Below are 24,684 nucleotides of genomic sequence, written 5' to 3' on the forward strand. Positions count from 1 at the left end.
GAGTTCCTCACTTTGAGAAGTGTCTCCAGGACAGGAAGTGAAATCCCCTTGGGCCCCTTTCACATGGGGTGGAAACCACCAGCGGATCCACCTACTCAGCGGGGGATCTGCCTGCTGATCCCCGATGAGCAGGCATATGATAAGTCCTGATTAGGGATAGACCGATATGTTTTTTTCAGGGCCGATACTGATAGGTTTTGCTAATATAGATATACGAATAGAGAATTTTTAAGATGGCGGCCGAAGCATTTCCGGCCCCGCCAGTATAAATATACGTCACATCCTCTATATGGTAATGCCCTGAGGAAGTCACGTGTGACCGTGACGTAATGCGTAGGATTACCCGGAAGTGACGTATCGGAATGGGACGGAGATCCCGGAGCAGAATCCGGCAGACGTTTGAGCACAATTTTAAATGTGAGTTGGCTATTTTGTTTGGAATAAATAGTTTAACCACTTACCGCCCGCCCGCCGTCATATGACGGCGGGACGGTGCGGCTATTATCCTGGGCGGACGTCATATGACGTGACCCAGTAAATGCACGGCAGGCGCGCGATCGCGGGCGCGCCGCCGTGCACTGCCGGTGTCGGCGTGTCCCCGGGACACAGCCGGTCACCGGCAGGGGGGAAACAGCCAATAGGCATGGCTGTTTCCCACGTGATCGGCTGTGTTCCAATGACACAGCCGATCACAATGGAGGCGGCCGGGAGATGACCGCGCATGCGCGATCGGGAGCGCGCAGCGCGGTCATGTCGGTGGCACTGTGTTCCGTAGGAACACAGCTGTCACCGGCGGTAGTAAACAGTCACTGACAGTGACTGTTTACTAAGTGATCGGCTGTGAATCCATTCACAGCCGATCACAAAATGTAAACACAGAGCAGTAACTCAGTGTTACTAGCTCTTCTCCCCTCATACAGTTTCCAGTATGAGGGGAGAAGAGCTAGAAATAGTGAGTTACTGCTCTGTACACATGTAAAAAGTAAAATCACACTAATAAAGGTCCCCACACAGTCCCCAGCCCCCCCCAATGTCACCTGTCACCCAACAGTCACCTCATCAGTGCCCAGAAAATGACACCCATAACGTTCACATGTGAGCGCAGCGATCGCGGGCAAAATCACCGCGATTCTGCCCGCGATCCGGAAATCATTGCAAATTGCGGGACGCCTGTGCGTTGCCCGTGATTTGCAATAGCACCCCAAACGCTGTGCGATGTTGCCGCCATTTCCGCCTGCCAAATCGCAGTAACATCGCGCAAACATCGCATGACGCCCAAAAAAGTACAAGAGTTTCTTTGGGGCGTCATGCGTTGTTTGCGTGATGTTACCGCGATTCGGCAGGCGGAAATCGCAGCAACATCGCACAGCGGGCAACGCACAGGCGTCCCGCCATTTGCAATGATTTCTGGATCGCGGGCAGAATCGCAGTGATTCTGCCCGTGATCGCTACGCTCACATGTGAATGTAGCCTAAAGTTCACCGGTCACCAGAGACTGCCATCAGTACCGCCGTGCACCATCGCCCGTCACCTGTCACCCATCAGTGACCATCGCCCCGTCACCTGTCACCCCATCAATCACCGTCACCTGTCACCCCATCAGTCATCGTCATCTGTCACCCCATCAGTCATCGTAACCTGTCACCCCATCAGTCACCGTCACCTGTCACCCCATCAGTCATCGTCACCTGTCACCCCATCAGTCACCGTCATCTGTCACCCTATCAATCATCGTCACTTGACACCCCATCAGTGATCGTCACTTGTCACCCCATCAATCATCGTCACATGTCACCCGGTCAGTGATTGTCATCTGTCACCTCATCAATCATCGTCACCTGTCACCTCATCAATCATCATCACCTGTCACCCCATCAGTCATCATCACCTGTCACCCCATCCGTCATCGTCACCTGTCACCCCATCAGTCATCGTCACCTGTCACCCCATCAGTCATCGTCACCTGTTTGCCATATACATGCAATCACTTACTGACCGCCTAACGACTATATGCGTCGGCCATTAAAAGCTAAATACTGGGGTTATGGCAGAAGATAGCCCCCATAACCCCGGTATTTTTTGAAACGGCGGGCGGTCGGCTTTCAGATAAGGGTGGTCCCAGTGGCGGATTCGCCGCGGAATTACCCTTACGGTGCAGGGGAAGAGGTGCCCCCCCCCCTCCTGCCGCGTCCCAGACGTTTTCCCAGCTTACCGGACCCGCCGGCAGCGGGGAAAACTATCCGGTCCCGGATCCTCAGAGACAGGAAGTCGAGTGAGGGCAAGATGGCCCTCACTCAACTCTATGGTCTTGGAGGACCGGAGCTACGTCAAAAGATGTTGCCTAGCAACCGGTTTAAAGGGCCGCTTTTTTTTTTTGCTTTTTTTTTTTTCCTCTTTCAACAATTTTTTTTTTTTTTTTTCTTTTTTAGTGTAGTTGTGAGGTGTGAGGTCTTTTTGACCCCAGATCTCACAATAAAGAGGACCTGTCATGCCTATTTCTATTACAAGGGATGTTTACATTCCTTGTAATAGGAATAAAAATTATCAAAACATTTTTTTTTTTTAAACTGTGTAAAAATAAAAAAATAATAAATAAAATAAATAGGAAAAAAAAAAAAAAAAAAAAATTAAAGCGCCCTGTCCCCGTTAGCTCGCGCGCAGAAGCAAACGCATACGCAAGTCCCGCCCACATATGTAAACGGTGTTCAAACCATACATGTGAGGTATCGCCGCGATCGTTAGAGCGAGAGCAATAATTTAAGCCCTAGACCTCTTCTGTAACTCTAAGCTAGTAACCTGCAGAAATTTTTAAAATGTTGCCTATGGGGATTTTTAAGTACCAATGTTTGGCGCCATTCTGTGAGCATGCACAATTTTGAAGCATGACATGTTGGGTATCTAATTACTCGGCGTAACATTATCGTTCACATTATGGAAAAAAAATTTGCTAAATTTACTGTTTTCTTATTTTTTAGATCAAAAAAGTGATTTTTTTTCAAAAAAATCGCATTTGGAAGACTGCTGCGCAAATATGGTGTGATAAAAAATATTGCAACGATCTCCATTTTATTCTCTAGGGTCTCTGCTAAAAAAAAATATATAATGTTTGGGGGTTCCAAGTAGTTTTCTAGCAAAAAAATGATTTTAGCTTGTAAACACCAAGTGTCAAAAATAGGCCCAGTCTTAAAGTGGATAAATGGACAACTTTGTGTAAAGCGCTACTTGGATGTGAGGCCTATGTATGTGGCCAGGCTGTGAAAAAGTGTTACACATGTGGTATCGCCATACTCAGGAGGAATAGCAGAATGTATTTTGGGGTGCAATTTTTGCTATGTACATGCTATGTGTTAGAAATATTGCATAAATGGACAGCTTTGTGTAAAAAAAAATGTGTTTTCATTTTCTTTCCACATTTTCCAAAAACTTGTGGAAAAAAATGACATATTCAAAAGACTCATTATGCCTCAAAAATTATACGTTGGGGTGTTTGCTTTCCAAAATGGGGTCATTTTATAGGGGTTTCCATTGTCCTGGTGCTCCAGGGCCTTCAAAAGTACGATAGGTTGTCAGGAAATTATATGTGAAATTTGTGCTCCTAGAATGCCGGACGGTGCTGGTTGGATGTTAGGCCTCTGTATGTGGCCAGGCTGTGAAAAAGTCTCACACATGTGGTATCGCCATACTCAGAAGGAGTAGTAGAATGTGTTTTGGGGTGTAGTTGCAAGTATACATGTGCTGTGTGAGAGAAATAACCTGTTAATACGGCAATTTGTAAAAAAAAAATAAAATAAAAAAAAAAATCTTCATTTTGCAAAGCATTGTGGGAAAAAATTACAACTTCAAAAAACTCACCATGCCCCTTATTAAATACCTTGGAATGTCTACTTTCCAAAAAGGGGTCATTTGGGGGGGTATTTGTACTTTCCTGACTTTTTAGTGTCTCAAGAAATGAGATAGGCCTTCAGTACATCAGGTGTGATCAAGTGTGATCAATTTTCAATGATTCACACCATAGCTTGTGGACTCTATAACTTTCACAAAGACCAAATAATATACACTTACTTGGGTTATTTTTACCAAAGATAAGTAGCAGTATAAATTTTGGCCAAAATTTGTGAAGAAAAATTACTAATTTGCAAAATTTTATGACAGAAACAAAGAAAAATGCGTTTTTTCACAATATTTTCAGTCTTTTTTTATTTATAGCACAAAAAATAAAAAACCCAGTAGTGATTAAATACCATCAAAAGAAAGCTCTATTTGTGTGAAAAAAAGGACACAATTTTTGAATGGGTACAGTGTTGCATGACTGAGTAATTCTCAGTCAAAGTGTGAGAGCGCTGAAAGCTGAAAATCGGTCTGGGCAGGAAGGGGGTGAAAGTGCACTGTAGGTAAGTGGTTAAACTACTACACTATGTTGGCCCCTATTATTTACATAAGGAGTTGGAGAAACATTAAGGAATCGAGAATGGGAGGATTACAGGAAACCCCCACAAGAAGGATAGAGATATTCAGGAGAAGGTATCTAACACTGTCTAAGAGAGAAGGAACCACCATATAAGGAGACGAACGACGCTGAGATAAAAGGAACCAAAAGGAAACCAGAGGCACTGAGGGCTAAGTGATACAGGTGTATTACTTACCTAATTAAGGTGAGCATTTAGGACACCTAGAAGTGTAAGCACTGAAGAAATCCAAGACACGGGAAATAAAGGTGGAGGAATATAGAAAACACTACGGATCACTTTGAATTTATTTGATTTTAGTTTTTTCGGACACTTCCATAATTTTTAGCACCAAAAGGAGCGAATCGTTGGATGTACTAATTTATTAATTTATATAGAAGCACTTTGTATGGTATATTCAGATACTGGCGCACTTGGTCACTTTAGATATTAAGCACTTTATATATTTATTTGGATGAAAGGCACTCCATATTTATTGATTATTTATTAGCACGGATTTATTTCAATATATGTTATGCACAAAAGCACTGGAGGTTTAATTTACCCTCGTCACCGTTACTTGAAGCACACAAGCACTTTAGTTTACTATATTTTAAAAATAATTAACGGAGTGATACAGGATTATTATTTTTATATGAATTGTGATTGGAAGAAAAGTGTATATATATATATATTAAGAAGAATTGGTTTAAAAACACCCTAAAGCGCATTACAACCCCCTACACATATTAGATACTGATATATTGGTCACAACGTATCAGTATCAGCCGATATGGGCCTGATATTTTGTACAGGGTCCGATACTAGTTTTCTCCTCCAACCATTAGGTGGTGATGCTCATGTAAGGGTAAAATGATGTCACATAGCATAATTTCGTTTACAAATGTTATTGAATATATTTATAATAAGTACCTTGACCCAAATGAGAAAAAATAAGTGTACCTTTGCAAATGTCCTGAACTTAAAGGTAAATTAATTCTAGGATTTTTAGGAAAGGATAAAGAAGAACAGAGTAAAAAGTGGAATGTTCCCTTAACTGTGATTGCGTTAAGTATGCATGTTTACGCTGGAAACATCCTGAAGGTAAGCTCTAATGTACTTATAAAATCCCACTTGGTAGGTTACCTTAATTAGACATGCAAATTCATCCACGGCAGAACCAAGCTGCCACGGACGGCCCCCGGCAAGCGATTCAGCTCTGCAGCTGCCAGATGAGCCGTTCTTAGCCCGGAGCCGTTGTGCGCTTGCACCATTGCACAACAGTAGAGGTAGATAATCTCCTGTGCATGTTGGGAAGTATGGCGGTTGCTCGGTAACAAAGCGGCCCTGTTGTTCACAGTCCATTACTGCCATGTGGGTAGCTTGCCTCCTGCAAACTAATTCATATTTCTAATTAAGGGGAGAGGTGGGAGACAGTTTACTATATAAATGATGTTTTTTTCTCTAGGCCGAGTGTACTAAGCAGTGTTGAGCTAATGAAGATGGTTTGTTGAAGGAAACCTGGACTGAGGCATACACTATACTACCAAAAGTATTGGGACGCCTGCCTTTACACGCACATGAACTTTAATGGCGTCTTAGTCTGTAGGGTTCAATATTGAGTTGGCCCACCCCTTGCAGCTATAACAGCTTCAACTCTTCTGGGAAGGCTGTCCACATGGTTTAGAAGTGGGTTTATGGGAATGTTTGACCATACTTCCAGAATGAGAAGACCTGGCTTGCAGTCTTTGCTCTAATAAATCCCAAAGGTGTTCTTTCGGGTTGAGGTCAGGACTCTGTGCAGGCCAGTCAGGTTTCTCCACCCCAAACTCGCTCATCCATGTCTTTATGGACCTTGCTTTGTGCACTGGTGCGCAGTCATGTTGGAACAGGAAGGGGCCATCCCTAAACTGTTCCCACAAAGTTGGGAGCATGAAATTGTCCAAAATGTCTTGGTATGCTGATGCCTTAGGAGTTCCCTTCACTGGAACTAAGGGGCCAAGCCAAACCCCTGAAAAACAACCCCACACCATAATCCCCCGTCCACCATATGATTTGGACCAGTGCATAAAGCAAGGGCCATAAAGACATGGATGAGCGAGTTTGGGGTGAAGGAACTTGAATGGCCTGCACCTCGTCTAGTCTTCTAACCTCACAAATGCACTTCTGGAAGAATGATCAAACATTCTCATAGACACATTCCTAAACCTTGTGGACAGCCTTCCCAGTAGAGTTGAAGCTGTTATAGCTGCAAAGGGTGGGCCAACTCAATATTTAACCCTACGGACTAAGACTGGGATGTCATTAAAGTTCATATGTGTGTAAAGACAGGCGTCCCGATACTTTTAGTAATATAGTGTGTGTGTGTGTGTGTATATGTATATATACAGGGCTTTTTTTCTCAGAGAATAGGTGCAGGAACTCCCCCTTCTAAGTTACTTAGTGTCCCCACCCCTACCCACCTCCGAACACTAACCCTTGTTTCCACCCATACCCACCTCCGAGCATCGGCCCTTGGTTCCACCCCCTACCCAGCTTCTAGTACAGCCTTTTTTCAACCAGGGTGCCGAGGCACCCTGATGTGCCTTGAGGTTTCTTCAGGGGTGCCTCAGCAAAATGCCCCAAACATTTCCCAAAAATTGTATATAAGGCAGCGGGTGAATGAAGCCTGCCTTTTACGTTACACAAAGTCACAGGTTTTCATTGTGCACTGTTACGGCCCTCTAGCTGCCGACCTGCTAATGACCAATGACATCATCAGTTGATAAGGAGGATGTCAGTTGCCTGAGTAGCATGCTTGTTTGACCCTCCCCTGCTTCTCTCCATAAGTTTTGGGGTCATATTAGCTGATTGATGAAGAAAAACTGAAGAAGAGAAACATTGGAATACTAGTCAGTACCAACTTGTACCTCTAACGATGGGCGTCCTATGTGTGTGTATGTTGCTGCATTATGTAAAACTTTTAGGATGGGGTGCCTCAAGACTGTCCATAATTTCTAGGGTGTGCCTCGTCTGAAAAAAGGTTGAGAAACACTGTTCTAGTACAGCCACTTTTAGAAAATATGGAGCCCAGTATAATTTTGTAATGGAATGTATGGAATTTGGTTATTACAACAAGAAAAGCAATAAAATAGAACCCCCATAGCCAGTAGCAATAGACCCCCCCAGCAGCAATAGATCCCCCCCCAGCAGCTAACGATCTCCCAGCAGCCAGCATCAATAGACTCTCTAGCAGCCAGCAACTGTAGACCCCTCACAGAACAGTCAATTCCTTCCAGCAACAGTTAACCCCAAGTATCAAAAGATCCTCCACCAGCAACAATAGATTGCCATGCAAAAATATATCCCCTCCAGCAACAATAGATCCCCCAGCAGCCAGCATCAGTAGACCCTCCAGCACCCCTTGCCATGGCATACATTCAGTGCAGGAGGTGCCGGAACTGCGTTCCCCCGCGTTCCCGCTGAAAAAAAGCCCTGTGTATATATATATATATATATATATATATATATATATACAAATGTTCAAATATACTTTAACTTTAGCCTATTTGCTTACTAATTCAATCCAGCACTGGAGTGTTGAGGAAAACCTAGCACTTCTGGTTGTGTAACATATGCGATCACTGCTCACCCCACCAATGGCATCCAACAACCTAGGGAATCTGTGTCTGTGCAACCTAATACCAGTCACATTTAGAAAATCAGTGTTTGAAGAGCAACAACGGTGGACCATGCTACGGCCATTTTGTTACTTTTGTTTTCCTCAAATAATGAAGATTTCTTTTTTTACTTTTAAAAACCGGTACATTTCTAAATTGTGCCAAAATAATGAGCACAGGCGTTCTTGTAATGAAGCCATCATCCACTGATTACATCTGCCAGTTTAAAAAATTAACTAGCTGGCTTTCAAATTGCCATTGCTCCGTTCCCAGCGGTTTTTAAACTTGCTGTCCTGTAGTTCTTGGCTTTGTAAAAATTTGGAAGATGGCAGGACAGCTATAATGAAAAATAAAGAGGCCAGACGTTGCCAGCCCCGTTCTCTTCACAGCTGTAAAATGTAAATAGGGCTCCACGACTGTCCTTGCCTGTCTGAGCAGATCAGTGCGGGGACGCGGACGTACAGAAATGCTGTGTGACACTTCATACATAAGTATGGCTTAGATGCTTCTATGACCTGCCCTTGTGACTTGCTCCTCGAGGAGGAAAACTTGGAAATTCTAATGGAGAAGTTAGGACGGGAAAATAAAAGACCATATCATCATCATTTTGGGTACGAGTTCACAAAAAAGATATCAGGGAACTGGAGAAACTGTAGAGAAGGGCAACCAAACTGATAAGAAGCACTGAGGAGCTCAGCCATGAGGGTTATCAGGGGGGATATGATCATAAGGGTCCATTCACACTAGCGCGACTTGTCAGGCGACTTGGTCGCCTGACAAGTCGCGGTCGGTCGCTCGCCATTGAATAGTACAGGACCCGTTCTAATAGGAGTGACACAAGTCGCTCCGACTTAGAAAAAGGGTCCTGTACTACTTTGGGGCGACCTGGAGGCGACTTCAATTATATGAAGTCCGTGCAAGTCGCGCCGAGGTCGCGGTGCACGCGACTTCACAGGTCGCCCCAGCAAGTCGTGTCGCCCCTGTCTGAATGGGCTGAATAGTGGTCCATATGGTGAACTTGGTGTTGCATTATTCACTTTCAAGTCATTACAGAGGACAAGGGGGCACTCTTTATGTCTGGAGAAAAAGAGATTTATCCTTCACATACAGAAAGGCTTCTTCACAGTAAGAGCTATGAAAATGTCGAATAGTCTCCCTCAAGAACTCCACTATATTACCAAAATTATTGGGACGCCTGCCTTTATATGCACATGAATTTTAATGGCATTCCAGTCTTAGTCCGTAGGGTTCAATATTGAGTTGGCCCACCTTTTGCAGCTATAACAGCTTCAACTCTTTCTAGAAAGGCTGTCCACAAGGTTTAGAAGTGTCTAAGTGTCTATGAGACTGTTTGACCATTCTTCCAATAGCGCATTTATGAGGTCAGGCACTGATGTTGGAGAAGGCCTGGCTCGCAGTCTGCGCTCTAATTCATCCCAATGGTGTTTTTGCCTTTAGTACTGTTGGACTACCCCAGTCCTTTTTGGGCAGCAAGACCTTAGCCATCCGAGACGCCATTTGTGAGTCCCGTGGGGAGTGTGGTCAGGGAGCTTGGATTCTAAGCGCAGGAGAAGGGTGGTTATCACCTTATTGTTTTGGGTTGAGGTCAGGACTCTGTGCAGGCCAGTGAACTTTCTCCATCCAAAACTCACTCATCCATGTCTTTATGGACCTTGCTTTGTGCACTGGTGCGCAGTCATGTTGGAACAGGAAGGGGCCATCCCCAAACTGTGCCCACAAAGTTGGGAGCAAATGTCTTGGTATGCTGACACCTTAAGAGTTCCCTTCTCTAGAACTAGGGGCAAGCCCAACCCCTGAAAGACCACTCCACACTATAATCCCCCCCCCCCCACCAAATGATTTGGACCAGTGCACAAATTGAGGTCCATAAATATATGGATGAGCGAGTTTGAGGTGAAGGAACCTTACTTGCCTACACAGAGTCCTAACCTCGTCTAGTCTTCTCGTTCACATCAGTGCCTGACCTCACAAATGTATTTTTGTAAGAATGGTCAAACATTCCCATAGACACATTCCTAAACCTTGTGGACAGCCTTCCCAGAAGAGTTGAAGCTGTTATAGCTGCAAAGGGTGGGCCAACTCAATATTGAACCCTACAGACTAAGACTGGAATGCCATTAAAGTTTATGTGTGTGTAAAGGCAGGCGTCCCAATACTTTTAGTAATATATATATGTGGTTCTGGCAAGCTCAGTAGATTATTTAAAAAAAAATCTGGATGCATTCCTAAATGCAGATAATCTAACCTAGATATTCATATTTAGAAGTAATACTGACAGGGGTAGTTTATCTTGGGAATATTAAATTGCCTCGTGGGAGAGATTTTTCTTTTTTTTTTTTTCCCCTTCTCTGGATCAACTTTGGGTATAGGATAGTATATACTGTATGGAAGTTTTCTATTTGTGTGTGTGATTTTATTTTTTATTTTTTTTTTATATTAGATGGACTAATGTCTTTTGTTAACCTGACCAAGTATGTAACTATCTCCCCACAATTATATTATATCAGTTTGAAGTGGACCATTCCTTTTAGCATAGCAGCCCAAATTGTGCATGTACAGTATATAATAAAAGACCGTCATTAGAAAGCAAGGGTCCCATTATTCTCCTTTTTCTGTTTTTACTGGGCCCCCCCCCCCCCCCCCCAACAACTCTTCACGCCATCAGTCACGTTAGGTTCATGGCCTGTTATGTATACCACAAGCAATGACGCTGTGAGATGTAGGCATTGAATCCTGGGGAGGGCATACTTGCCAACTGTCCCTTTTTTCCTGGGACAGTCCCTGCAAATTGGAGCCTGTCCCAGGTAATTTATATTGTCCCTGGAAGCGCCTGTTAATCGGGCTGCCCATTAATGTTACGCAGAAGTAGTGCAGCTGAATGGGAGACCCCCCTTATACTTACTTGAGCCCGATCCTGATCCAGCACCGTGCACAAGAGCAGCGGTTCTCTCCCTCCTCATTGGCTTAAAGAAGGCAGCGGGTGCCATTGAGGAGAGATTGGAGGGGAGTGGCTGAGCTACACTTTGTCAATGGACACGCAGGGTGGGTGTAGCTCGGGAGCGAGCACACACGAGTACCCCCAGAGCAAGCAGCTTGCTATTGGAGAACTCAGCAGAAGGGAGGTGCCAAGAGCGTCGGTGGGGGGACACAAGAAGAGGAAGAACAGGACTGTTCTGTGCAAAACCATTACACAGAGAAGGTAAGTATAACTTATTTGATATTTTAATTAAAAAAATAATGAGCATTTACAATAACCATACAGAGTAACTCCACTTTTGTTGAGTAAAAAAAACATTCCCCTCTGGGTGATCTCTGTACATTGTAAGGATTTTACCAAACCTTGTTGCAGATTCCTACCTTTTGTTATCCTGGAGAAATAGCGCGTTGCGTCCATGTGCTGAGTGAATCTGTGTGGGAGTGGTTTAGTAATTATCAATCAGCTGCTGCACCTGCAGGGCTCTAATGAGTAAAGTGTCAGGGTCTGCATCCTTTGACAGTGTCTCACAAAAAATGCTGTTATTGTTGCAGGGGATGCTCAAAATAGAATTTTTATTTTAGGGCAAATTTTTGGGAAAATCAGTTTGCCAATCGTACAAGCAGGAAATGCCATACTGCCATACCGGGGGGGGGGGGGGGGGCGGTGTTCTGAACACCATCTGTATACAGAACAGCTCCCAGGTCTCCATTTTGCATTTTACAGAGCTATAGATTTAAAGGGAAAGGTCATTTTTAATAACGTTCAATTACAATATGACTTGTGTTGCAATTCTATATGCTATATTAATATTATTATTTTTTTTATATACAAAAGTGTAGTTACCCTTTAATGGTATTTCAAAAGTGTTTTTAAGTGTAATCTTATGAAATATTCAGCTATCATTATAATCCCTGGTGATCCTACAAGGAAGGTCTTTGTTCAGCCAACTTCCTGTTCTAGGGGGATAACGCTCTGTTCCTGTACTCCTGCATTGTGGCATAGCTCCCAACTGTCCCTGATTTTGGACTAATTACCCTCTTTCCTCCTCATTTGTCCCTCATTTTGGTCTGATCCATAGAGATGTATATGAAATGCACTATTTATATTTATAAAAGTGTTTCCCAGTGCTAAATCTTTCATCCAATTACTAAACTGCTGCATTTGTAAATTCCAAAAACCGATATAAAGAACTAGTAGTGGTGAAAAAGCACTTGTGAGTTTATTTATTTTTGTACAGTAGGAGGCGTGGCAGGGGGTGTGTCTTATGCCTGCATACTTTTGCTAATGGGTGTCCCTCGTTCTCATCTCAAAAAGTTGGGAGGTATGTTTCGCCACGTTTTATGCCATTGTTAACTTTAGCAAGCCTGCCTTGCCGGTTTAGATCTCTTTACATACACATATATATATATATATATATATATATATATATATATATATATATATATATATATTTTTTTTTTTTTTTTTTAATTGGCGCTGCTTAGTTAGTTAAAGAGGGAGTGAACTGGTGGAAATCACAAATAACACTAGTGACTATAAATTATTAACCACGTACCGCAAATCGCCGTAGCTGTACGTCAGCTGCAGTAAGTGGTTGTACCGGGGTGATGCCTGCATCTAGAGGCATCATCCCGGTACCGTGTTTTAGAGATGGCAGTCGGCTTTCAGGCAGTAATGACCAATGCAGCTCGGGAGCCGCTCGATCGTTACTCCAGCAAGCAGGAGGGGATGCCCCCCCCCCCCCTCCCGCTGCCTTCCATGGCTCTGCCCGGGTCTCCCATCCCACCGGGAGACCCGAGCAACCAGCCAGCGCGTCCCCAGGCTGGTTGGAGTCCCAATCAAAGCCGGATGCAGCTTCGATCAGGTCTCTGATGAACGTAACCCGTAGGCGGCGTCCATGACGTCACGTCCGGGTTATTCGGCTGTTAAAGGTGCCCAATTTAAAAAGTGAGTGTATTCGAAAATGACGTTTTTGGCATTTTGAATACATTGAAGTGCAGTGGAGGGGTTTGGAGTCTTTTAGACCCTCGATCCCTCCATAAAGAGTACCTGTCACTGCATATTGCTGTCACAAGGGATGTTTACATTGCTTGTGACAGCAATAAAAGTGACCAGATTTTTTTAAAAAAAGAAATAAATAGGGGGAAAAAAATTTGAACCGCCCCCGTTGCCGTGAGCTCGCGCATGAAAGAAAGCGTATACGGAAGTCGTGCCCACAAATGAAATCGCTGTTCAAACCACACATGAGGTATCGCTGTGATCGCCAGAGCGAGAGCAATAATAAAAAAAAAAAAAAAGAGCTACTCTGTAACGCTAAGCTGGTAACCGTCCTGAATTTTTAAAGTCACCTATGGAGATTTTTAGTGACCGTAATTTGTCGCCATTCCATGGGTGTGCGCAATTCTAAACCATAACATGTTGGGTATCTATTTACTCGGCGTGACATCTTTCACAATATACAAAAAAATGGGCTAACTTTACTGTTTAGTTTTTTTTTAAATGCAGTGAAATGTAATTTTTCCAAAAAAAATGGCGTTTAACTTTAAAAAACCACTTTACAAATACCGCGTGACAAAAAATATTGCAATGACTACCATTTTATTCTCCAGGGTGTTTGCTAAAAAAATATATATAATGTTTGAGGGTTCTAAGTAATTTTCTAGCAAAAAATACAGATTTTTAACTTGTAAACAACATGTGTCAGAAATGGGCTCGGTCCTTAAGTGGATAAAGTGCTACCTTGTGCCAAGTGCAAAAAAATGCATAAAAATATAAATAGCAATAAAAATGTAAAGGTATATAACTATCCTAAAAATTATATCAATAAAGTGACAAAGTGTAAAAAAGTGACATCAGTGCAAGAATAAATAAAAAATACAAAGAAATCAAAAAAATGTCCATATAGATAAATATCAAATTCCAAAATCAATCTTCAATGGTGATCGGTGACCGTGAAAACACTTGTGCTACCCCTCTCTCCCAGGACCACACTCACCAGATGAATGGACCCTTAAGCCTCGTACACACGCACCGATTGTTGGCCGACCGATCGGCCGTCTTTTGACCAGTGTTGTTGTGTTGGTTGAAATGTGCTCTAGACTGCACACAAATTTTTTCGGCCAACAACCAACTTCAGAAGTGATGTCATATGCTGGTTTACTTTCCGTGTGTTTTTTCTTCTCTGAGCATGCCCAGTCTTGCTCATCTGATTTTTGTCGGCCGAAATCTGTACTGACTGACGAACAATCGGCCATTCTGTTGACGGCCAACAAAAATTTTATAGCATGCACACCAGATTTTGTTCGGCCGAAAAGTCGCAGTCGGTTGTCGGAAGCATCATACTAACAAGCCGACGATCGGACGTTGGCCGAAAATTCACAGCCAACAATCGGTGCGTGTGTACGGGGCTTTACAGGGGTAACGAGCACCAATGGTAATAGGAATGGCTCTTGTAGTGTATGCACCAAGTTGCCGGTTGATGAGAAGTCAGATGGACAAACCTCTACAGGGTTAACGAGCACCAATGATAATGGAAATGGCTCTTGAATATATGCCCAATAGCAGGGGAGGACTGGGCCAGGGGGCAATTGCCCCCTGGGCCACTCTGATGTCCCGTAAAAAGGCTGCACCGCTTCTGCCACAGACATGTCTGAAGGATTCCTGGTGAAGAGAAGTAAAAATTCCCTGCCGCTGACCTACTGAGTGCAGGTTGAAGACAAGGACAAAGTGCAGGCCTCACCCCCCAGCATGGGTGGTGTAAACTGTGTCTGAGCAGAGGCCGGTTCCATTCCTCAATGGAGAATATTCTGCCCCGGCCAGCCCCATCTGAGCTGTCCCAGCTCCCTCCAACCTCCCCCTGCTGGCCAGGTTGGGAACCCGGATTAAGTAGAGAGTTTCTGGAGCAGGGCTTCAGCTTGGAATGGAGGAAGACGAATGGGGACAGGAGGAGGACTGGGAGAGTGGGAAGGGGGATGAGGGAAAGTGGGAGGGGGGTCAAGTCGCTGCACCACGGGCCTCTGGTTTGTAGTTGCCCCCTGAGCCGAAAGTTGCCAGTCTGCCCCTGCCCAATAGTATATGCACCACATTGCCGGTAGATGAGAAATCTTGCAGCTCTAACAGACCCAAACCTGTCTGTTCCTCAGGACCTGAGCCTATAAATTATACGCCATTACCGATAACATTATATATAATTCTAGGAAGGAATGTTTTCAATGTACTTTCCTTTTGGGTTCTGCAAAAAATGAAACGACAAAGCTGGTTGGTTTGGGTGAAGCACTTCGTCCTGCAGACCCTTTGTAGATGAGGGTCTTTGAGAAGTTTGTGTTTTTAAAAAAAAAAAGCGTAGACTTCATGTACACAACACTACAGCGTCTGCAGCAACGAGGGATGGCTTGCTAAGTACGGGGAACATTGTTTTGTTTGGAGCCCAGTGCAGTCTGTTCTTCTGAGATGTAAAGGCTTATGAATTCCAAATCAAACACCCTTTCAGCAAGCTGGAGGGGGAAAGTAAATAAGGGAATACAAGCACGGAGAATATACAGAGGTGGTGCCATTGTTGGCAGTGAGTGGTGTGCTCTCCATGGTGCTGAGATCAATTGCATACATTTGTAAGTGCAACTAAAAACCTGAATAACTACAGCACCACAAAAGGTCAGTCTAAAAATGGACCTAGCACCAGCTATATTTTCTATCGTGCATACTGAAAAAATATTCATACCTCTTGAAATTTTCCACATTTTGCCATGTTACAAGCAAAAATGTAAATGTGTTTTCTTGGGATTTTATGCGGTGGACCAACACAAAGTGGCACATCATTGTGAAGTGGAAGGAAAATGATAAAAGGTTTTCTAATTATTTTGAGTAAGTGTGGCGTGCATTTGTATTCAGTCCCCCTGAGTCAATACTTTGTAGAACCACCTTTCCCTGCAATTACAGCTGCAAGTATTTTTGGAGGTGTCACTAGCAGCTTTGCACATCTAGACAGTAAAATGTTTGCCCATTCTTCTTTGTAAAATAGCTCAAGCTCTGTCAGATTGGATGGAGAGCGTCTGTGAACAGCAATTTTCAAATCTTGCCACAGATTCTCAATTGGATTTAGGTCTGAACTTTGATTGGGCCATTTAAAAACATAAATATGCTTTGATCTAAACCAGGGGTCTTCAACTATGGCCCTCCAGTTGTTCAGGAACTACAATTCCCATCATGCCTAGTCATGTCTGTAGAGTTTTACAATGCCTCATGGGATGCGTAGTTCTACAACAGCTGGAGGGCCGTAGTTTGAGGATCCCTGATCTAAACCATTCCATTGTAGCTCTGGCTGTATGTTTAGGGTCGTTGTCCTGCTGGAAGGCGAACCTCCGCCCCAGTATCAAGTCTTTTGCAGACTCTAACAGTTTTTCTTCTAAGATTGCCCTGTATTTGGCTCCATCCATCTTCCCATCAACTCTGACCAGCTTTCCTGTCCCTGCTGAAGAAAAGCATCCCAACAACATGAAGCTGCCACCACCATGTTTCACGGTGGGAATGGTATGTTCAGGGTGATATGCATTTTCCACCACACATAGCGTTTTGCTTTTAGGCCAAAAAGTTCCATTTTCTCATCTGACCAGAGCACCTTCTTCCACGTGTTTGCTGTGTCCCCTACATGGCTTCTCACAAACTGCAAACAGGACTTCTTATGGCTTTCTTTCAACAATGGCTTTCTTCTTCCCACTCTTCCATAAAGGACAGATTTGTGGAGTGCACGACTAAGGCTCCATTCACACCTGGGCGTTTTCAGCTCCAAAAACGCTCAAAAGAAACGCTTCCAAAACGCCCAACAAGTAAAACCCCATTCATTTAAATGGCCCCTGTTCACATCTGAGCATTTTGCAAAACGCCTGTAGCTGAAAAAAGTACATGAGCTTCTTTTTGGGCTGATTACCAGCGTTTTTGATAGATGTCAATGAAAATCGCGGTAAAAATCGCAGTAAAATCGTGGTAAAAAACGCTACGCTCAAGTGTGAATGCAGCCTAATAGTTGTCCTGTGGACAGATTCTCCCACCTGAGCTGTGGATCTCTGCAGCTCCTTCAGAGTTACCACGGGCCTCTTTGCTGCTTCTCTGATGAATGCTCTCCTTGCCCGGCCTGTCAGTTTAGGTGGACGGCCATGTCTTAGTAGGTTTGCAGTTGTGCCATACTCTTTCCATTTTCCGATGATGGATTGAACATTGCCCTGTAAGATGTTCAAAGCTTGGGATATTTTTTTACACCCTAACCCTCCTTTAAACTTATCCACAATTTTATCCCTGACCTGTCTGGGGTGTTCCTTGGATTTCATGATGCTGTTTGTTCATAAAGGTTTTCTAACAAACCTCTGAGGGCTTCACAGAACATAAGGATAAAACATATACAATACAGCTGTATTTATGCTGAGATTAAATTACACACAGGTGGACTCTATTTACTAATTAGGTGACTTCTGAAGACAATTGGTTCCATTCGATTTTAGTTAGGGGTATCAGAGTAAAGGGGGCTAAATACAAATGCACACCACAGTTTTTAGATATTTATTTGTAAAAAAATTTGAAAACCAGTTATTTTCCTTCCACTGCACAATTATGTATCACTTTGTGTTGGTCTACCACATAAAATCCCAATAAAATACATTTAAAAAAAAAATGCATACAAAAAAATTTCAAGGGGTGTGACTACTTTTTCAAGGCACTGTACATCCTTGTTACATATAAGTGTATCTGTACTATTTATCTCTCAGAGATCACAGTTCTTCCCCCTGACAATGCCTTCATCTCCTTTCCTTATGAGGATAGCACTATCTTTTTTCAGGCCTCATCCAGGGTCAGCATCTGCTTAGTGGACTGAGATTCTGGCTCAGAGTTGACACGTAAATCCATGTGCCTGTGCAGTTCTTGTTGTTATCACAAATGTCTGACATGGATCAGCACCTTCCTGTAGACTCTAATGCCCCATACACACGTGCAGATTATCTGCAGACTTTTGTCTGCAGACTTACCTTTTCTATGTAGTGCAAGGGCCTGCCGGATTGCATACAAATTGAAAGTGTTTAGGTTTGACCTCATATTATATGGTTTTGGTAAGTCTGCAGACAAAAGTCTGCAGATAATCTGCACGTGTGTATGGGGCATTAGGCTCCATTCACACTAGTGAGATTTCAGATGTGTCTTGAGTAATACAGAATCGCATGACAATAGAAATCACATTGTTTTCAATTGCGCCCGTTTGCATTATTGCAGCTCAGCATTGTGTGATTTTGGAAAAGGTTTCTATACTACTTTGGTGTGATTCCAGCACAGTTTCGGCCCCCATAGAATATGTCAGGACATGGTTTACCTGCTGGTGGCACTGTGCTTCCCAGAGCAGAAGGTTTTAGTTCGGTATCCACCAGCGGGTTTCTCCCAGAAGCCAACAGATCCTAGTAATCAGTTTCCACCTGATGCTGGCTGCTGGGAGGGTATTTAGGTCTTCCCCTACTAGTGCCTCTCGCTCCAGTGTTTTGCTGCTGCCAGATACTGTTTGCCATTGATCCTGATTTTGCTCCTGCCCAGTACCCTGCTGCCTTGTACCTACTCTCCCTTGTTCCTGATCCCAGTTTTAGTTCCCCCTTTCCATCTGCTCCCTACACCTACAGTTTTCCCCTGCTTTTCTGCTTGCCATTTTGAATATATTGTATATAGTTAGTTGTAGTTAGGCTTTCTGCTTGTTAGGTTGATCAGTGTTGGGTATTCTGTGGGTTTAGGGTTCACGTATACAGTATATTTGTTTGCTGGTGTTTGGATGGATTTTGTTTCACTGTAAACAAATCTCACTTAAAGCATACACAGTCTGGTCCCAGTCTCCTGAGTGTAGCTACACAGATTTGTTCTGAAAGCCAGATCAAAATTGGATCGCAGCAGTGTGAACCTAGTCTTACCTTGTGACTTGCTGCAATGGTACAATTAGGAATAAGCTCAGGCATGTTGTGAATGATTCTATTAGGGCAGGAACAAGGGGTGGGCAGGAGGGGCGGCTGCCCTGGGCACTGTGATATGTGAGGTGGGGGGGGGGCACCACAAGGAGATTGGGGGAAGGGGATCTGTGTTGGCAGGGGTAATTTGGGGGGGGGGTGGCAGGGGGTAAATATTGTTCTAGTTGGAGAAAATGTATGGGGGGATTTGGTAAGAGTGATGATTTCTGTTGGATTTGTCTCAGGAGGGGGGGGGAATTGATGCTAGGAGGGGGAATTTATGCTGGGAGGGGAGGAGATGATGTGTACTAAGAGTGGACATTTTTTAGGGGTAGAAGATTTGTGCTAGGAGTGATTTTTTTTTTTTTATGGGGGGGGGGCAAAGATTTGTGCTGAGAGATGGATTTGTACAGGGAGGAGGGGGAATGTATGCTTCGGGGGTAGGCTTGCAAATCAGTGCTTAGTGTTTTGGGGGGGGGGGGAAGGGAATTTTTGCTGACATATAGTGGTCATACATCTTGTGGGGAGTGCAGTTTGGCATGTTCACCATGCGCTATAGATGACCTTGTCCCGGCACTGGATCCTAGTCTTAACTTATCTAAACTATCTTACCAGTTACCTGTTATGCCACTCCACCAATCACAAGAGAATGTGTCGGCCGCCTATGATTGGTGGGACGCCATGATACCTGCCTGTTGGGATAGCTCAGACAGTTTCGGACTAGGACCCAAATATGCCTTAGCTCATCCCTAGTTACACTGTGCAGTCTTATCACTGGGAGAGAAGAGCCTTCAGCAGACTGATGACATCATCTCAGCCTAGGAAAAGTCACTGGACTGAAGCTCAAGTACATCTTTTTTAAAGGAAAGCCTTTTTGAAAAAATTCTACTGGGACATGTCAGGAGTTTATTCATTCAATTACAGGCATAGGCATAGGGTAGGTTGAAAAACCTTTCTTTTTATTGTGTCTCCTAAGGGAGAAAAGCTGAGGTCCTAACCCTTCCACAGTCTACTACACAAAAAATTTTATTGGTGACTATTGCTTACCTTCTGACCTCACAGTAAGCCAGAGGAATTTTCACACTTGAGCTACAAGCAGCAGTACAAACCAGACTGATATTTTAACTTATCTATTCTATCCAGAACCACTCAAAAAAGTTTTGGCTGGCGTTTTACATGACTTAACGTTACTGACCATGCCTTGTTCTGCACTGTGTCTTTGTTTGGAGATGGCCATCTTGGTATAGGCAGGGCTTTGCTTCCTCATGTCAGAGCCTCCAGCAAGGAGAACATTGAGCAGCACAGTAATAACATCTCAAACTCTCACTTCAAATATCCTAAGACCTAGCAGTCAGAGGCAGCAGATATACAGTGGTAAAGCTGTAGAAACAGGAGTACCTAGGCACCCTCACATACCAAAAAGTACACTGCTATTTTGTAGGAGAACTTCAAAAACAAAAGGTAAAATGTCCCCTTTAGCATAGAAATCTTCATATTTTAAGTCGAAGTCCACTTTAAATTTTCTTGCCAGAGACCGTAGATCTCACACTGCAGATATAAAGCTTTAGGTAAAGGAATGCCTAGTCACCCTCACATACTAGGTAGTACACTGCTAATTTTCAGGAGAAATTCATAACAAAAATGTTCCCCATAACATAGCAATCTTTACGTTTTGAGTTCAGGTCTTCAACCACTTGGTGCCCGCGCTATAACTACAGCGCGGGCCTAAATTGCCTGGAGGGCGCTCATGGACATCATCCCATTCTCGTGCTGCCCGCGCGCGCCCACTGCAGTCCTTAGGACTAGGCTGATCACAGATCGAAGTAAAGGGCTGATCCTGCTCCTTCACCACGTGATCAACTGTCAGCCAATGACCGCTGATCTCATGATATAAAAAAAAAAAAAAAAAACTGAATTTTTGTAAGATCTTACCTGTAAAATTCCTTTCTCTGAGTCCTCCGACAGTCGCCGCCACTTCATATTCATCACTAATTAGTGATGAATATGAAGTGGCTGCGACTGTCGGAGGACGTAAGAGAAAAAAGGATTACCGGCTTCTGTTTACAAGCCGATTACCAGCTTCTGTAAAAGGGACATCGGTCCCACACGGTGACTGCCATTGTGGGACCACCAGTGCCACCTATCAGTACCCATAAGTGCTGCTGATCAGTGCCACCTACCAGTGCCCATCGGTGCCGCTGATCAGTGCTGCCTATCAGTGCCTATCAGTGAAGCCCTAATCAGAGCCTCCTAATCAGTGCCCACCAGTGCTGCCTCATCAGTGCCGCCTATCGGTGCCCACCAGGGCAATCTATGAGCGCCTATCAGTTCCCATCTGTGCAGCCTCATCAGTTCACATTAGTGAAGGAGAAAATTTACCTGTTTGCAAACAAACTGTGAAGACTGTTTTTCTTTTTTGGGTCTTTGTTTAGAAAAAAATAAAAAACCCAGTGGTGATTAAATACCACCAAAAAAAATCTCTATTTGTGTGAAAAAAAATTTATTAAAAATGTCATATGGGTACAGTATTGACCACGCAATTGTCATTCAAAGAGTGACAGCGCTGAAAGCTGAAAATTGGCCTGGGTAGGAAGGGGGTATATGTGCCCAGTAAGCAAGTGGTTAAATTCAATTTTCAATACTCATTAAGCTGTGCCACAGGGGCGTAACTACAGGGGTTGCAGGGGTTGCAATCGCTACCGGGCCCCATGCTCCAGGGGGCCCGGTAGCAAACCAGTGGGTGAACTTCTAGGATCTCAAAGGTCACACTTGCGACCGGGCCCTGGCATTTCACCACTGTGGGGAGGCCCCAAGATTGCAGGAAGGGGGCCCACTGCAGAACTTGTGAAAGGATCCTGATGCGGGACTGTAATAAAAGGCCATGCAATGAGATTAAAGAGCCCCAGGATTAGTGGGAAGAGCCCCGGGCTTGAAGGGAAGGGCCCCGGCCAGGGGTCTGGGGGGCCCTTCATGGTTTCTTGCATCGGGGCCCTGAAGGTTCTAGTTACGCCTCTGCTGTGCCATATTGCTGTTAAACTCCATCCCTTCTGCAGAGGGCCATTGTGAGGAGGTTAGGGTGTGCAGTAGTTTGTGAGTGAAGTGGTAAGCTTGTTATGCTTAATGCTAACCCAGTAGAGCTTCCATGGTTAACAAATAGGATGGAAGCACACCGGATTTAACAAGGCATTTCCCCGATATGTGAAATAGATGATTCTTGTACTGCTTGTTCCTCCTCTGTTTCTGCTTCCAAGCATTATATTTATGACTACAGTATAAGGCAGTTTAAAGTGATGCTGGTCTTGCACTACTGCTAAATGCAGTCTGTTTTATCTGCGGTGTACTCAGAGCTCTGGTACTGTCCCCTTTCTGGTATTTTATAGGAATTGGAGCACCACTGACCATATATTTTGTTCTTGACAGGCCGACTGAGATCCTCTGGAGCCGCCTAAATGACTCATTACCGGAACGATCGCAGGTCCAGGGTGACCTCCTGACCATTCCTTCCCTTAGTCTGCAGGATAACGGAACGTACAGCTGCCAGGTCTCCAACAAACATGGCCGTTCCTCAGACCAGTATGTGCTGGTTGTGTATGGTGAGTACAAAGCAAACCTTCAAATTGCAGTGCAAAAGAAGTAAAAGCCATGGAGGAAAGTAAAATGTCCTTTTTGCCCAAAATGAAGGCTGTTATCTGATTGGTTGCTTGCTATGGACCACTCCTCTGATTCCTTACTTTCTTTATTCTTGGGGGAAGAATCAGACTGCTTTTGCAATGTATTTGAGACCGCACTCAAGGTGGTAAGATGAAAGCAAATGAACTCCTTTATTCCTCATAATTGAAGTAAACAGACAGTGCACAAACAGACGTGTCGGGTTGACGCGTTTCACGATGCTGTGGATCGCTTGCTCATAACCACACACGGTTAGTGAGGCCAATATTAGGGAGGCTCATTTGGCCAGAGGAGTAAGAGAACATTTATATTGATTGATAAACATTGGTGACTGGAAACTCGCTTTAATCAGTTACTTTGATTTAGGCAGTCTTTTTGGTCCTTGCATTTTTTATTTGCTTTTATTGAATATTGGCCCAGTTGTCCTTTGAGTTCTTGTGGTCCAGTTATTATTGTTAGTATTGAACATTTCCCTCATGCTCCTTGTTTCTCATAGACCCTGGAGCGATCATTGAGGCTCAGACTCAGGTTCCCTATGCCATAATAGGTGGGATTTTAGCACTTCTGGTCTTCCTGGTCATCTGTGTCCTGATTGTTATGGTCTGGTGCTCCGTCCGACAGAAAGGTGAGTGAGTTTGTTCAGATAATGATGGACTAGATGATACATGAATTGGTAGAACTTTTAGATGGTCAAACCTGTTTTTCATTCTGTAACATATACATAATTAATACTGGCTCAAGGGAGGCCTCAATTTCACCAGAAAGGTATTTTATTGTTAACTTTTGTAATAGCAGCAGGCAAAAAGAGGTTCTCAACCAAATAATGAGGCACCTAATTCCTACACTCCAAAGTTTGCCCCCAACCTGGAAAAAAATCTAGGGACATTTTTTTTCCTGACAATACCTCCACCTCGTGTGGACGTCGTGTAACTCAGTCACCCTTACTACAGGGCAATCTGTCTCCATGTAGGACTTGCCCTGGAAACTCAATTATCATTGTTCATATTTAAGCTACCACTACAACAGCTCTCCAATAATGAGGACAAACAGGGCATGGACAACTGAGTCCATTTCCTTGGGGTCCTAGCACTGTGTTCTTTCCCTCCTCTCCCACATGTGTGGTTGGCTGTCCTTAACTTGACAGCCCAGGGTCAAACAAAATGGCCCAGAGGGGTTCGCACATGCATCCCTCTAAATACAAAACACACAAGAAGGATTCCCACCATCCGTGCGTTAATCATACCAGTCCAAGGGTTGCTAGTGTGTCTTCCATCCAAATCCTAGTCTATGAGAATACTAAGTCGTTGCAGCTCCAGTCAACTCCACTGGGTGGCGGATCCGTATACTGTGCAAAAACAAACAAGACAAGGCGCACATCCGACCTAGTGTAATACAGTTTTTATTGATAGCTGATAAGTAGATGAATAAGATTGCACTCACATGTAGACAACCAGTGCTGGGCATAAAAGGGTTCCTCTCTCCTGTATGGCCTCTTCAAGTTCCGCATAAAGCCTGATCAATGCTCCTTGAAGAAATGAAAGATCCCCTCCTGCCTCCCGAGCGAGCAGTCCGCTGAAGCTTCGGCGTCTCCGATTTATTTCCGCCCCAGCCAGCAGCGCAGCACAGACCGAGGACGGACGGAACTTGAAGAGGCCATACAGGAAAGAGGAACCCTTTTTATGCCCAGCACTGGTTGTCTACATGTGAGTGCAATCTTATTCATCTACCTATCAGCTATCAAAAACTGTATTACACTAGGTCGGATGTGCGCCTTGTCTTGTTTGTTTTTGCATCCTTCTAAATACGTCTGGGTGACATGCTCACCAATGCACACCCAAATGGGCAAATTCCTTATTCCCATAGCCATGGTAACTATCTCCTGATTTGTGCCACAAAACACATATGCAGCACATATGATGGGTACTGAGAAGGTAGCCAACTTCTTGCAG

General features: G+C 44.0%; 1 protein-coding gene across 1 annotated transcript in view; it reads left to right on the plus strand.

Annotated features, from left to right (window-relative positions):
- CADM4 (cell adhesion molecule 4) overlaps positions 1–24,684 on the plus strand; it is a gene marked incomplete at its 5' end in the record, with an annotated part of 735,914 nt that overhangs the window by 707,469 nt on the left and 3,761 nt on the right. Inside the window, 2 exons of the mRNA XM_082274726.1 lie at positions 22,487–22,659; positions 23,232–23,360. Coding sequence (XP_082130852.1) covers positions 22,487–22,659; positions 23,232–23,360 — 302 coding nt within the window. The remainder of the gene's footprint in view (positions 1–22,486; positions 22,660–23,231; positions 23,361–24,684) is intronic.

Source organism: Pelophylax lessonae (genome assembly GCF_965119305.1).
Source record: "Pelophylax lessonae genome assembly, chromosome: 12".
NCBI lineage: Eukaryota > Metazoa > Chordata > Amphibia > Anura > Ranidae > Pelophylax > Pelophylax lessonae.